Source organism: Mastacembelus armatus, chromosome 15 (assembly GCF_900324485.2).
Source record: "Mastacembelus armatus chromosome 15, fMasArm1.2, whole genome shotgun sequence".
Lineage (NCBI taxonomy): Eukaryota > Metazoa > Chordata > Actinopteri > Synbranchiformes > Mastacembelidae > Mastacembelus > Mastacembelus armatus.
In genome coordinates, this window is record NC_046647.1 from 1,648,978 (window position 1) to 1,662,957 (window position 13,980).

A 13,980-nucleotide genomic window follows, 5' to 3' on the forward strand; every position below is an offset into this window, starting at 1 on the left:
TGCTCTCAGAACCTGGGCACAACTGAATACCATTGTATTAAAGCGCCTTGTGATCTGTTTTTGATAAAAGGCCACAGTGCTGATATGTTTTCATATCTGCATGAGCAAGGTAATTAGATCGGGTGAGGTCATTTGGGAATGAACAGGGTTTGCTATGCTGAAACATGAGGACTTTCAGCACGTGCTCTTCAAAAGCCAACCTTTGCATGAGGCTTTGTGGTGAAATGAAGAAACTGTTTATTGTGTCATGTTCAGAAAAAGGTTGTGTTGTTTTAAGATATGATTTACTAAATGCCTGTTGACCTGCATTTAAAGAGGCATGTTACTCCATCACAATGTTCTTTCTGTGTGCTGTCACTAAGCTGAAAAGGCCAAAATAAATAATAAAAACCACTACATTAAGACTCTCTTGTTCATTTTATTCTGGCCTGGTTCAGCACAGGTATGTTTCAATATATGGACTTTATCTTTAAAATGTATTCTTTCCTTTTTGTGCCAATTTTCTCTCACCCCTCTTTCAGGGTCCTCCTGGACGTGCAGGCTTTATGGTAACTGCCTTTTTAACTTGTGTCTTTGAGTGTCTGTGTATACAGTATTTGAGTGTGTATCTAGTGATCGCTGCAGTACTGATATTGCTGCCTGCTCTTTACTGAGTAATTGCTCTTTTTATTTGGCTTGGAAGTGAGCTTAGTGAGCATAGATCACATATGTTTTTATCAGATGATAGCCTCTTAGATATTTTTAAAACATTTAAAACAACCATTAAACAATTCTGTTTCCAGTACAATACATATATACTCACTGCTATAAAAATGCATGCAGGCAAGGACATTAAAAGCAATTTTAAAGCTTTGAGTGATCCCATGGGAACAGTAGTCTCAGTAATTAACGTTTGGTTACACCAGGACCTTCCTAAAGTCCTAATTTTAGGACTAAGGGCTAAACAGTTGCTAACAGAGCTTTCAAAGTCCTCCTGTTAAGAGATGACCACAGGACCAGAAAACAACACTGTGCCCTGAAAGAATATAGTTTAACTGGGACACATAGAGGTCATTTTTGCCCATGGGCAAATAACCACCAGGACTACAACTTCACTAGTTGAATTTTCAAAGTAGCTACCCTCTCATCCTCTAAAGCACCCAATTGTATCAGATTATGTAACAGGGTTGTATTTCATATGAAACGCATTTTGTAATGCTAATTATTTATGATTCATTCTGTTCTGTAATCAGTCATTACATGTTGATGCAGAGCTTAAATATGTCCAGATACATTTTTCATGGAATTAACATTTCCTGAAAAATCAGAATCAGTATCATTTCTGTGATTACTTTATAGCTCAGAAAGCTCAGATGTCAGTACAGCAGTGGCACTGAGTGCATACAGCTGAAAACCTTTACACCTATGGATAACACCTGGAGCTGTTGGTTGGCTCCTGCCATGGCCTCTTTGTTGTTTCAATTAAGATTCTGTCCCTATTTCTGTTATAGCTTGAATGCAGCTCTTACATACTCTGTCTGAACAAATCTGCTTTCTTTATTCTAAGACTCTCCTCCTCTTTCTGCTGGACACAGCATTTTCAGCATGTCAAAGCCTATGAACAGATGCCCTTCTATTATCAGACCTATCTTTAGTTGCAGGTTAGAATGCCAAAACCCCTCATTTGGTTCAGAGCAGAAGCTGCAAATGGTCCATAAAACAGTCTCAGTCATAGAGAAGATGCATTTTTTTACTGGCAGTTAACTGCCAGTATGTTAGAGGATTTGTGATTGATTACATCCATCAAGGAGTAGGATGTGTGGTCTATACCTGAATGATGGCAAAAGGATGTGGTTTTTGAAATAGAATCTATAAGATCTGTAAACCAGGGAGCAGTGTTTTCCACAGAAGATGGTTATTTTAGAATCTGACATTATAGGTACATTCCACATATGATGGATGGATCATACATGCATTGCTCCTTGCCTTACATACACATAATTTATAATTCTCCACATACAGGTGTACAAAATATATTGTGCGCAGTAATTTATACTAACCCTTTGGAATTAATAATGCACTAATAATTCGTGAAATCTAACAGGAGATTTTCGGGATATATCTGCTGCTCAGTAAAACTATATCAAACAAATGTGGTGTTTTGGGTGTCTGTGCCACAAATAGCACTTATATTGATGGAGGCTGCGGTCAGTTGTATGTGTGTGTGTGTGTGTGTGTGTGTGTGTGTGTGTGTGTGTGTGTGTGTGTGTGTGAATGTGTGTGTGAATAAGTGAGTGAGTGAGTGATTGGCCTGAATTTGGGGTACCCAGGGTCTCTCATTAAGGCTGGATAATTCTCTTCAGACACCTTGACAATGTACTGGTAGGGACCTGCATAAATCCTTTTGACTACAATGTGTTTTGTATGCTATATTGGGACATACAGGAGTAGTGCAGATTAAATGCAGTGCAACATATAAATCACTACTTGCCACTGGTAATTATTTGCAATGGTTTCAACATTCAGGGATGGGGGTTGCCATGATATCCAAAGAGATAGGCAATTGTCATAGAAGCAGAGCCCCACAGGGTAAAACATGACATGGTTTTGTGGTTTTTTTTAGTGCAGTTTGTGGCATTTATGCTCATGCATACAGTGCCCAAAGCCAGTCTGGCTAAATCTAACCCATAATTACCAAAACACTGCTAGATTTCATGTCAAATATAGAAATAGCCATGCTCTAGACAGCATAAAAAAGGGCTTTACAATCCATGTTGGATATGTCTCTTTCTATCCTTAAACCCTCACATCACAAACTACCATAACCATAGATGTCACCTAACCAGGATCAACACACCCCTCTACCACCTGCACATACGATCAACTCATGAAGATGAGAAATTCATATGGATTTTGAACATAAAAATTGTTTATTGTGTTGTTTAAATACTGATAGCATGATTTCATCAGCTATTTATGCCTCTAGATATAACTACATATGCTTAACAAATACCAAGTGGTGAGATTCAGTTTCCATGTGTTTCCACATATTCTAAAGTTGATTGTGATTGATAAAGGTAGATTCATGTGTTTTTCTGTTTTGTGCAAATATGAACATTTATTATGGATGCTATGCAAATTTACTGCCTGATGAGCAGACTCTGGTAGTGCTCCAAAGGACAGAGAGGCACATAAAGAGAAATAGAATAAATACCCTCATCTAAGTTATTCTGACATGATTCCATGGTTTTGTGTAAAAGGGTGGACAAATGTTTCTAGAGCTGTGACATTAAACTGAATGTGTCTCATTGTCAAGGCCACCAACCACTTGCCTTAATTGACATAAAAAATATTTGAGACTCACTTTGCCATGTTATTTCAAAGATCTCAAATCTACTAAGTTGCATGACTGCACCAAAGTTTCTGTTACAGTATCATGAAATGCTTGTCTCCTGTCTCAACATTAGGCATGGCATGGTGAGCTCACTAAGCCCTCTCGACTATTCCTTTAATACAGGGGTGTCAAACTCATTTTAGGTCAGGGGCCATATGGAAGAAAATCTATTCCCAAGTGGGCCGGACTGTTAAAATCATGGCATAATAATTTAAAAATAACGACAACTTCAGATTTGTTTCCTTTGTTTTTTGTTTTACTTTAGTCCAAAATAGTACAAGCACATTCTGAACACATCACAAATAATGCTCTTTACAAAACACTTCAAATTAGTTGAAAATTCTGAGGAAAAAATTGGTGCAATTTCAAGAACACAATGCCTCAGTGACTGGAACTTAAACTTCGTCTCATATCTATCTACTATCTACTCTATCTACGAAGGCATACAACTTTAAGTCACAGCCTATCTGGGATTGAACAAAATACTCTTCTAGGTATCGAATATCTCATTCGTCATTTCCACATCTTAATCCTGAGCTAACTCACCACACCATACAAACGGAAGTAAAAACTACTGAAGCGCGTAATGTTCAAAGTAGAAGATTTAATAGGCAGAACGACAAGGCAGCTAGCTCCGGGCCAGCTGACAGGTATAGGCCTACTTGCTCAGCCCCGGTATAAACAGTTTGCCTGCTTAACATAATTGCTATTGCGACACCCAGTGGACACATTTAGAGCAGCAGTTTCTTTCATTGAAAAATTGCAGCTAATTTAAACTTCAAATCATCTCGCGGGCCGGATTAAACCCGTTTGCAGACCTGATCTGGCCCGCGAGCCGTACGTTTGACACCCCTGCTTTAATAGATACCATGACAAACTGACTGAGTTTGTCAGTCCCCAGTGTTAGCATGTCTCTTAATGATCAGTAATGAGTGCTAATAAACTAGTGTTAATCACAAGTTGCAACTGCTTTTCTTCCAATGTGTCAGGTGAATTTGATTCAAATAAGATTCATTTAGTCTCTTGAAAATGACAAAGAGCCTATAAGTGTAAATGTCAAGGTATGCCTTTAAGAGTTCACTTCAGTTTCCTATCTAATCTTCTTATACCTGTTTCTTCTGAATTTGCATTGGTCAATAGGGTGACAAAGGAAGTATGGGGATTCCTGGCAGAATGGTGAGTGGTTTGTGGATCACACACACTATAATTAAAGTACATAGATTAAATAGATTTCTATAGTTACATTAATTCCACGCAGGGGCACATTGAAGTGGGTCACCTCAAGGTGAGCATGGAATTTCTGATAATGTAACATCATTGTTGAAAATTGGTAAATTGTTTAAACTGTAAAAGTTACTTGCGGCATTACTACACTAAAATGAAATGTGGCAGCTTAATTAGTCAGTATGGTGTTGTGTGGTGTTACCACCTTGTTTTATCTGGATAGAAATAGTAAATTCATCAAAGCAAACTTTCCCAAAGCAAGTTTGTTAGCCTTTTAAATTCTAGACCATTTTTTTGCACAGCGATGTCAGAAAATTCCCAGTTATCATTTCATTCAATCATTGTAACCAATTATAGCACTAACTCAAAAATAGGAATGTGGTGGCCATATTGGAATTCCCAGATTGCCTCAGGTCATTGAAGTGAAACTGATACTTTAATACTAAATGAGCAAAAATCTCAGCTGGGAGAAGACATTTACTATTGCTGAAGCTGTTACAACAAAACGGCCTTAGACTGATGACATAGGCAAATTGAAAGAGTGTCAGTTGTATGTGATATACAAATATTGACTTCCTAACTGCTTACTACAATAACTATGTTAGTACAGTATTACTCCCATCTTTGCTGTGCAGTTAATGGCCTATAATTTACATTGTTACCACACTTCATTTGGTTAGTTTTGGATGTCCCTGCTACATATGGATAATATTTAAAACATTTTTTTTTTTTGTACTAATATGACACAGTCTTCATTGCTTACAGATGACATATGTAGGTAAGGAACTTTCAGTGAATCAAAATAATTAGCACAACAGAATGCCAGTACTGAGATGTTTGGCTGTTAGTAGCAGATATTAATTCAATTCAATTCAATTCAATTTTATTTGTATAGCGCCAAATCACAATACAAATCATCTCAAGGCACTTTACAAAAACTAAAACTAAAAACCCAACAATTCCCTTATGAGCAAGCACTTGGCGACAGTGGAGAGGAAAAACTCCCTTTAACGGAAGAAAAAACCTCCAGCAGAACCAGGCTCAGTTTGGGCGGCCATCTGCCTCGACCGGTTGGGGTGAGTGGATAGAGCAGAGAGAAAAGAACAGCAACAATAAACAACAAATAGACACTGCAGGTTGGTGGGACCAGTAACTGCATATCAGCGATATACAGCTCCAGGACCAGGGACACCTGCAGAAGGTACAGAGAGAACAGAGAGAGAGGGAGAGAGCACAAACTAGGGGAGAGAGAGAGCACAAGGTTAGTGACATTCAATGGTGGAATATGGAATATGGGGGGTTAGGGTAGGGGAGCTCAGTGCACCGATGGTCCTCGGGCAGTCTAGGCCTATAGCAGCATAACTAAGGGATGGTTCAGGGTTGCCTGAAGCCAGCCCTAACTATATGCTTTGTCAAAGAGGAAGGTTTTAAGTCTAGCCTTAAAAGTATAGAGAGTGTCTGCCTCCTGAACCCAGGCTGGGAGCTGGTTCCATAGGAGAGGAGCTTGATAACTAAAGGCTCTGCCTCCCATTCTGCTTTTGAGAACTCTGGGAACCACAAGTAGGCCTGCACTCTGAGAGCGAAGTGGTCTATTGGGATAATATGGTACTATGAGGTCTTTAAGGTATGAAGGAGCTTGATTATGAAGGGATTTGTATGTGAGAAGAAGGATTTTAAATTCTATTCTATATTTTACAGGGAGCCAATGAAGAGAAGCCAATATAGGAGAAATATGATCTCTCTTGCTAGTTCCTGTCAGGACTCTGGCTGCGGCATTCTGGATTAATTGGAGGCTTTTTATGGAGATATTGGGACATCCAGATAGTAATGAGTTACAGTAATCTAGCCTTGAGGTAACAAATGCATGGACTAGTTTATCTGCATCATTTTGAGACAGGATGTTCCTAATTTTGTAAATGTTGCGCAGGTGAAAGAATGCAGTTCTAGAGATTTGTTTTATGTGTGAGTTAAATAACTCCAAGGTTTTTTACAGTAGTGCTAGAGGCCAGGGTTATGCCATCTAGAGTAGCTATTATTTGAGAAAAGTTATTTCTGAGATTTTTTGGCCCAAATATAATGACTTCTGTTTTCTCCGAGTTTAAAAGTAAAAAGTTACTGGTCATCCAGGCCTTTATGTCAGTTAGACAGGCTTGAAGTCTGGTTAACTGGATTGTGTTAACAGGTTTAATAGATAGATACAGCTGAGTGTCATCTGCATAGCAGTGGTAATTAATAGAGTGCTTCCTAATGACATATCCTAAAGGAAGCATGTACAGGGTGAACAGAATCGGTCCTAGCACGGAGCCTTGTGGAACTCCATAACTAACTTTTGTTTGTATGGAAGGTTCATCATGGACATGAACAAACTGGAATCTGTCCGATAAATAGGATTGGAACCACTTTAACGCTGTTCCTCTGATACCAATCACATGCTCCAGTCTCTGTAATAAGATGTTGTGGTCAATGGTGTCGAATGCTGCACTAAGGTCTAGGAGGACAAGTATTGAAACAAGTCCATTATCTGAGGCTAAGAGAAGATCGTTGGTAACTTTCAACAGTGCTGTTTCTGTACTATGATGTGCTCTAAATCCTGATTGAAAATCTTCAAATAGTTCATTCCTGTGTAAGTGGTCTGATAGCTGCTTAGCAACAGCTTTTTCTAGGATTTTAGAAATAAATGGCAGGTTGGATATTGGTCTATAATTAGCCAAGACTCCTGGATCAAGACTAAGCTTTTTGAGTAAAGGTTTGATTACTGCACTCTTAAAGGAGCACTAAATCAGACAGGAAGTCAGGGAATTCAGTTAAAAACGCTGAATAAGGGACAGGTGGACGGTACACAGTGACAAGTAGATATTATATATTTACAGTACTGTATAAAAGTTGTAATCATTAAAAATACACAGAGAATGTTTTCAATACAAATGACATAGTTTTTCATTTATAAATGAACTTCATACCAAATGCAGTGAATGTTACCAAACCTAAATCTAATCAGTATCTGCAGCACTTCCCTTTGCCCTTGAACCACCAGCAGTTCTCTGTGGTTTGACCTGCACACAGTTTCTCCTGGTACTTTGCAGCACCTTGGGGAAGCTGCTGCAGTTCTTCTGTACATTCAGACTGTCCCAGTGTTTCTCTCTCTTCATATGATCCCAGACTGACTCCATACTGCCCAGGTCTGGGTTCTTCAGGGGTTAGACCATCTGCTGGACTTGCCTCTGAAAACATGTGGGATCTCTATGGCATTGTTATTTTGCAAAATGGGCTGCACAATGAACCTACCATTAATCGAATAGCACCTGCCATCAGCCATCATTGCACATTATGATGATGTGATCTGGACTTTTTGAAATCATCTTACATTGCACTTGATTGTACACATGTTAAGATATGAATAATGAAAACAAGCTGCATAGAAGAAATACAAAATAATGATCTGTTTTTCAAAAATGTAAAAAAAAAAAATGTTAGTAGACTTCAGAATCCACCATTAGGAAGGTTGTTTCAAACAGCTAGATGATCTGAAATAGCACTTTGTTTGAACCAGAGCGAGCTCTTCCAAGTAGCTTCAATTAACTTAAAAATACCATAGCTCCCCTTATCACTTTCACTTCCCCTCCCATACTATTAGGCCTGAAGATTCTGCATGTCCTGAACCCTCTTTTTGTCTCTAACACTGCTTTCATCACGCTCTCTCTTGTGTCTCTCTCCTCTCGTCATACCTTTTTGCATGTACCTATGTCTGCTGTGACTGATCGCAGGGCTTAAAGGGACAAGCAGGGGAGAAGGTAAGTTTAGGAGTATGTGCCATTTGCATGATGAAATAACAATCACTTTAGCATCAACCTAAGACAACCTGCAACTTTGTCCCATACTTTGACTTTGAGTTGGTGGCCTTGGTTACTTTTGTCATCTGTAATCAGCCTAGTCTGCTTGTATCACTGCAAGTAGGTGAAGTTGTAGAAAAACAGTGAGACATAAATAGGGTGTCATTTGAGACATGACTTAGTGAGAGGTGGTTGATACAAGCAGGTGCAATGCATTGTGTAGACAGGTAGCATGTGATTTATATCAGGGACTCGGGTCTGCATTTTTAAACAGCATGAGGGTCACATTCTACAAATGGTTTCCCACCCTGGTTGGATTACCTGAACTCTTTACGCTATGAAATACAATAGTAATTTGTCATATAAGTGTCTGAATGTTCTAATTTAAGACTCCCTAAAGAAAGTGGAGAGACATTTATAGAGGCCACTGCAGAGTACATGAAGAGATTCCTAGAGAGAACTTAGAGTGAATATGGTTATCATATTGAGATAGATAAACATTGTTACTGGGGTATTGTCCAACAATTAAATGTTAGCTCTGGGTGGTTAAAGTGACCATAAGTATGAGCTGCCAGCTGGGAGAAAATGTTGACATTGGCCATATATGGAAATTGCATGTAGCTTTAATATCTCCCACTTGGCTTCATGAATTGCAAGAGCGTGTGCACCTTAGAGTATTGCAACAGACAAGAAAAAAATCATCAGTACAAGGGCATGAAAATCTAAAGGATCACTTATGAATGTAATTAACTCCACCTACAAAAAGCATAATTTCAGTTTGTGGGAAGCTGATTTTAAGTTTGTCAGTACAACTGAATGGACATGCATCTGCTTGGTTGTGTATACATATATATATACAGTATATATATATATATATATATATATATATATACACAGCAGATGCATGTGCATGATGCATATCAATCAGTTCACACATTCTACTGACAAATTCAGCAATATGCAAAAACACAAGTGTAGCTATCACACATGGGTCAAATTCAAGTTACAAAATGTTTAAGGATTAAGGAAATATGTTATCTGGGCCTCAGACACACAGTGTGCGGTGAGACAAACTAAATGTAAAAGAAAATTCTTCTCAGTACCTTTAAAGAACTGGTTGAAGATATTTTGGAAATTCATTTTCTAAACCCATTGTCCTCTTTGGCCATATTTCCCATTTGTTCAGCCAAATCAATGAATAATTTACATATAAACGGACTATGCATATCACTGATTGTGAAAAATATGCTAGATTGACTAAGACCATTGCACCTGCTTTTTAGGTGCTGGTGGGACTTTTTTTTATATATGTATCAAACAGCTGCAGCAAGCTAAGGTGTATGCAACTGCCTGCTGTGTGTGCTTCTCCCTTCACTGTTTGCATTTAAGGAAGAATCATACAAATCATAGGAGGACACATGATAACATATGCATTAAACAGGATTTACTGAGTTTGCCATAAGTGCAACTACACATTGCTATGATGTGCGATGGTGTAGCGATGAAGGATGGAGGACCCAAATGCGGGACAATGTTCTTTACTATGCCTGGATCCACCAGGCTTAGGCACATGCACAAAAACTCCGCCACATGGCGTCACAAACAAAATCTTCTTCTTCACAAGCGCTGACATAAGCGTGCATCATCATGTAATGCTCCAAAAAGGAACAAAAGAATTTGAGGGGTATAAATAGACACAAAGGATAATTAAACACAGGTGGAACTAATCATACTAACGAACATAAAGCTACCTACCACAACTAAACACCAAAATAAATGTCCAAACCGGAACACAAAACTCACCCCCATGACATGATTGCTTTGGTTGTGGTGGTGCATGCATATTGTCTATATATTATATATTATATATTTGCACATTTACTCCTTTCAGGAGAGTGTCTTATGGTGGACTGAGACAGGCTGCGATGAAAAACAGAGAAAAAATACATTCTTTCAAAAATATTTATCTTTGATGAATGATTGTGGCCATCAAATATGTCCTGCCCATAGGATTTACCTTCCCAATGAGAAAAGCTAATCGAAACTGATCGAAACCTGAGTTAGGCTAGTCTAGTATCAGTGGTCTGCAAGATTGTACAGGGGAGTCACTGTATGCAAATCTGTTTGTACCACTCTTTTGTGTGATAGCCAGAGCACAGAGGCCCTACACTGCTTGGCAGCAGCACCACTGACCTTTTTGTACAATTCTTAACACACCTGTGTGACTGTGATTTCATTTGCAGTTGCAACGTAAATCCACACTAATCTTTGTGTTCATTTGGGCTCTAAACAGCCCAAAACAGGAATTCCAGTATACTATGTTTATATAGCCTTGCGTTGCTTAAATATATGCTGGCAGTGATGAAGTGATATGATAATGGTCTTGTGAAATATGGCTTAACTTTAGAACTCTAGAAGTTGTGCTCCAGAAATTTAGCAGTATAATGTTTAAATAGTATGTTTCATAATCTGTGGGTATGTATGAAAGACAGTGATCCAAACCAATGAAATATAGGCTTAGATATCTTGATTTTTAGTCCTTCGGTGGATTAAGTTCCAAAACATCGGTGTCCTACATTTTTCATAATGTAGCTCCAGTCTTTTGGAAGACTTTCAGTGTCTGGCAATTGCCTTCATCTTTGAAACTCCATACCCTCATAGTTTGATGTGTGCTTATACAGTAGCCAGGCGTAGATAACACTGAAGACTTCATCTAAGTTATTTTATGAGACTTCAGAGCCACAGAATAAATTGCTAACTGAAACAAATCAACTATCATGGAGAACTATTGTGACAGAATAGTGTTAGCATGTTTTAGTATTGATAGCATGCTAGTGGTTAGCCCACTAGCCAACCCACCATCTAAACCAACAAAAGGTGGATTTAGACACAGTGTATGTGTGCATGGATTTTCCCCCAGTGCAACTATGTACTTTAGGAAGAATGCATCAATGAGCAAAATCTCTCTGATCTCTAGAGAGAAAGTAAGTGGAATGCCCTCTTCATATTATTTTTTAGTTATGTTTTACTTTTCTTTCCATTTTTCCACAGGGAGCACCAGGCGAGCCAGGCCTGTCTATCATTGGTCCAAGAGGACCCCCTGTAAGTTTCCTCACTGCTCCCTACACCCATTGCATTAAACCTCTTATCTTGAATCACTGCTGCCTGCCTGTACGCCAAGTTATTTATTAGCATTTTAGTAGAGCTCTGCTTAATACATCAGATTCATAATGAACAACAGACTTTACAGTTCCATTGGTCAGACTAGACAATTGAAAGGACTTCAAAGCTTCAGTTTTGCCAAACTGTCTTTATTTTAGAGTGAGTGAATTCACCAGAAATTATAGTATAATACTACATAATTACACACTGTGTGGCTACAGCAACATTGTTCACGAGGGATGGGACTGTGATTTGGCCATAAATTGGATCTTTGGGCATGTTTGCTTTTTATCAGGAAGCAAACGGAGAAACTCCATCCTGGTCCAACTGGGATCAGTGCTAGTTATCCAGACATTAGACCTTAAAAGTTTCTCTTGTAATGACAAGAATCCTAGGGAGGATACTGTACATGTGTTTAGTGTTTTTTTCATCTCAGGAGGACACTGTAGACATGTTATGCCTTTTCAACAAAAGGTTTAACCACGAATCTATCCGCCTGAAGTGAAGCACACATCGGTTTTCCCACTGATGGTTATGTTTATTATATCTATACTGTACCTGTATGTGCCCGCTTTTCCTGGATGGGAATAGGTGATTCTAAAGGCTGGATGAGTGTGACAATATTTTCCACTGCATAAAAGGTTTTCAACTTTATAGCTTGAGTATGAGCCCTAAAGAAATCATTTTTTAACATAACAATCCAAAATTCAGCCTCGAAATGCATTATGATACAAATTTGTGAAAGGTGACTCATGGCGACCATGACCATGTGACCATGGGAATGGTTTTGTTCATTTTTAGAACAATTTATAGGACTCTGATCTTGATCTGCAAATGTATACTCTGACAAAAACAAAAGATCTAATTCATATTTTTTGGCACCATCTGAAGCAAAGTCATTTGTAGACAATTTTGTTGTTGTTGGTGTTAGGGTTTAAATGAACCAGATGACTGAAAGAGACAACCTGCTTCATTAGCCATCTTCACCTCTTCCTTGTAATTCTTTTCCCCACATCTTTATTTTCTTTTCCCTCCTTTTCCCGAGGATATTAAATGTCTTGTACCAGTTGGAGTGGAAGAGTGGAGTAGGAAACCTCAAATGGACCACCATCAGAGTGTGCTGTCTAATTGTTATTGACTCATTGAGCTCAATTACCTTCTCTACCTAGCTGTCCATCTTTATTACATTAGAACAAAGTATGGTTTTCGCTTTTCAGTACTTAATTTCGTAGTCTAATTGCTTCCTGTCCACAGATAATGTCATTACACACACTTCATACACTCCTGGTGAATGTACAATATTCTCCAAAGTCCATGATATCATGCCTTGTATGAGTACATCAGTACTCTATACAAATCTCAGTGCAGTGCAGGGAGAAAACTGTCAAAACCTTTTTTCACTAATCTGCTGCCAGAAAATTTTTATACCAGACTTTCTGAAGTACAACAAACACATTGACTGGTTTTATGCCTCTCTCTAGGGACAACCTGGAACTAGAGGATTTCCAGGCTTTCCAGTAAGTCATGAGCATGCTGTCTGACTCTAGAGTTACTGGCCTGCCTGCTTCAAGCTCAGTGTTTTGCCTAAGGACACTTCAAAATATGGATAGGAGCAGCCATGGATTAGTGAACAAATTACTCTACTCAGTGAACTCTAAATTAATAAATATTGTCAATTATGTGTAGAGATAAATAAAATGAAACAAGAAAAAAATGGTGCAAACATTTCCCCATAGGGGGAATAGTAGTTCTATGTCTGCTGTAATAAATGTAGTATCTTGTTTTAAAATATATTTTTCTATTTCTGCCCCCTTCACAGAGGCACGCCTAGTCCCCATATTGGAAAACCAGTCAGTGTTACCCAGCTCTGACTGGTCCAGTCTAAGTGTAGACTGATTGAAACAATATAAATCCCCCTTTGTTTTAGAAGTAAGATTGCTATAGGAATCTCATAGTTAAAGTCTCTAAATAAATTTGTAAATAATACATTAGTGAATTAGTAAATAAAGTCCCAGTGGTATTTTAGAGCCAAAGCCAAAGAACTAATATTTCCTTTCTTATGGACAGGCCCTTAAAACACACTAAGGCATTCTGGAATCAGGACTAATCTTAATCTAAATTTGAATATACTTGACTAGGGTAATAATAAGAAGAAGAAGAACTGACACTACCTCTACATTTGTATTGTAACTGTTATGTATTTAGTCAGAATTTGTAAACAGTCAGTTTTCCAGCTGATCGTAATGAGGCTAGCTGTTGGTGCTGACATTTGTAGTTGCTAGTCTCCATAAGTAATCAAACATCTTCTCTCCTTTTATTCTAGGGTCCAATTGGGTTGGATGGCAAGCCTGTGAGTTTCCTTCAACTTACTGTAAGAAAGTGAAATAACTG

General features: G+C 38.4%; 1 protein-coding gene across 22 annotated transcripts in view; it reads left to right on the top strand.

Moving 5' to 3' along the window:
- col13a1 (collagen, type XIII, alpha 1) overlaps positions 1–13,980 on the top strand; it is a 126,418-nt gene that overhangs the window by 53,538 nt on the left and 58,900 nt on the right. For 17 of the 22 annotated variants that reach the window (XM_026308685.1, XM_026308688.1, XM_026308704.1 and 14 more), the window contains exons 4-9: positions 522–548; positions 4,514–4,549; positions 8,362–8,388; positions 11,479–11,529; positions 13,071–13,106; positions 13,913–13,939. In XM_026308685.1, the coding sequence (XP_026164470.1) occupies positions 522–548; positions 4,514–4,549; positions 8,362–8,388; positions 11,479–11,529; positions 13,071–13,106; positions 13,913–13,939 (204 nt within the window). The remainder of the gene's footprint in view (positions 1–521; positions 549–4,513; positions 4,550–8,361; positions 8,389–11,478; positions 11,530–13,070; positions 13,107–13,912; positions 13,940–13,980) is intronic. The other 5 variants (XM_026308690.1, XM_026308698.1, XM_026308691.1 and 2 more) reach the window with 5 other exon arrangements.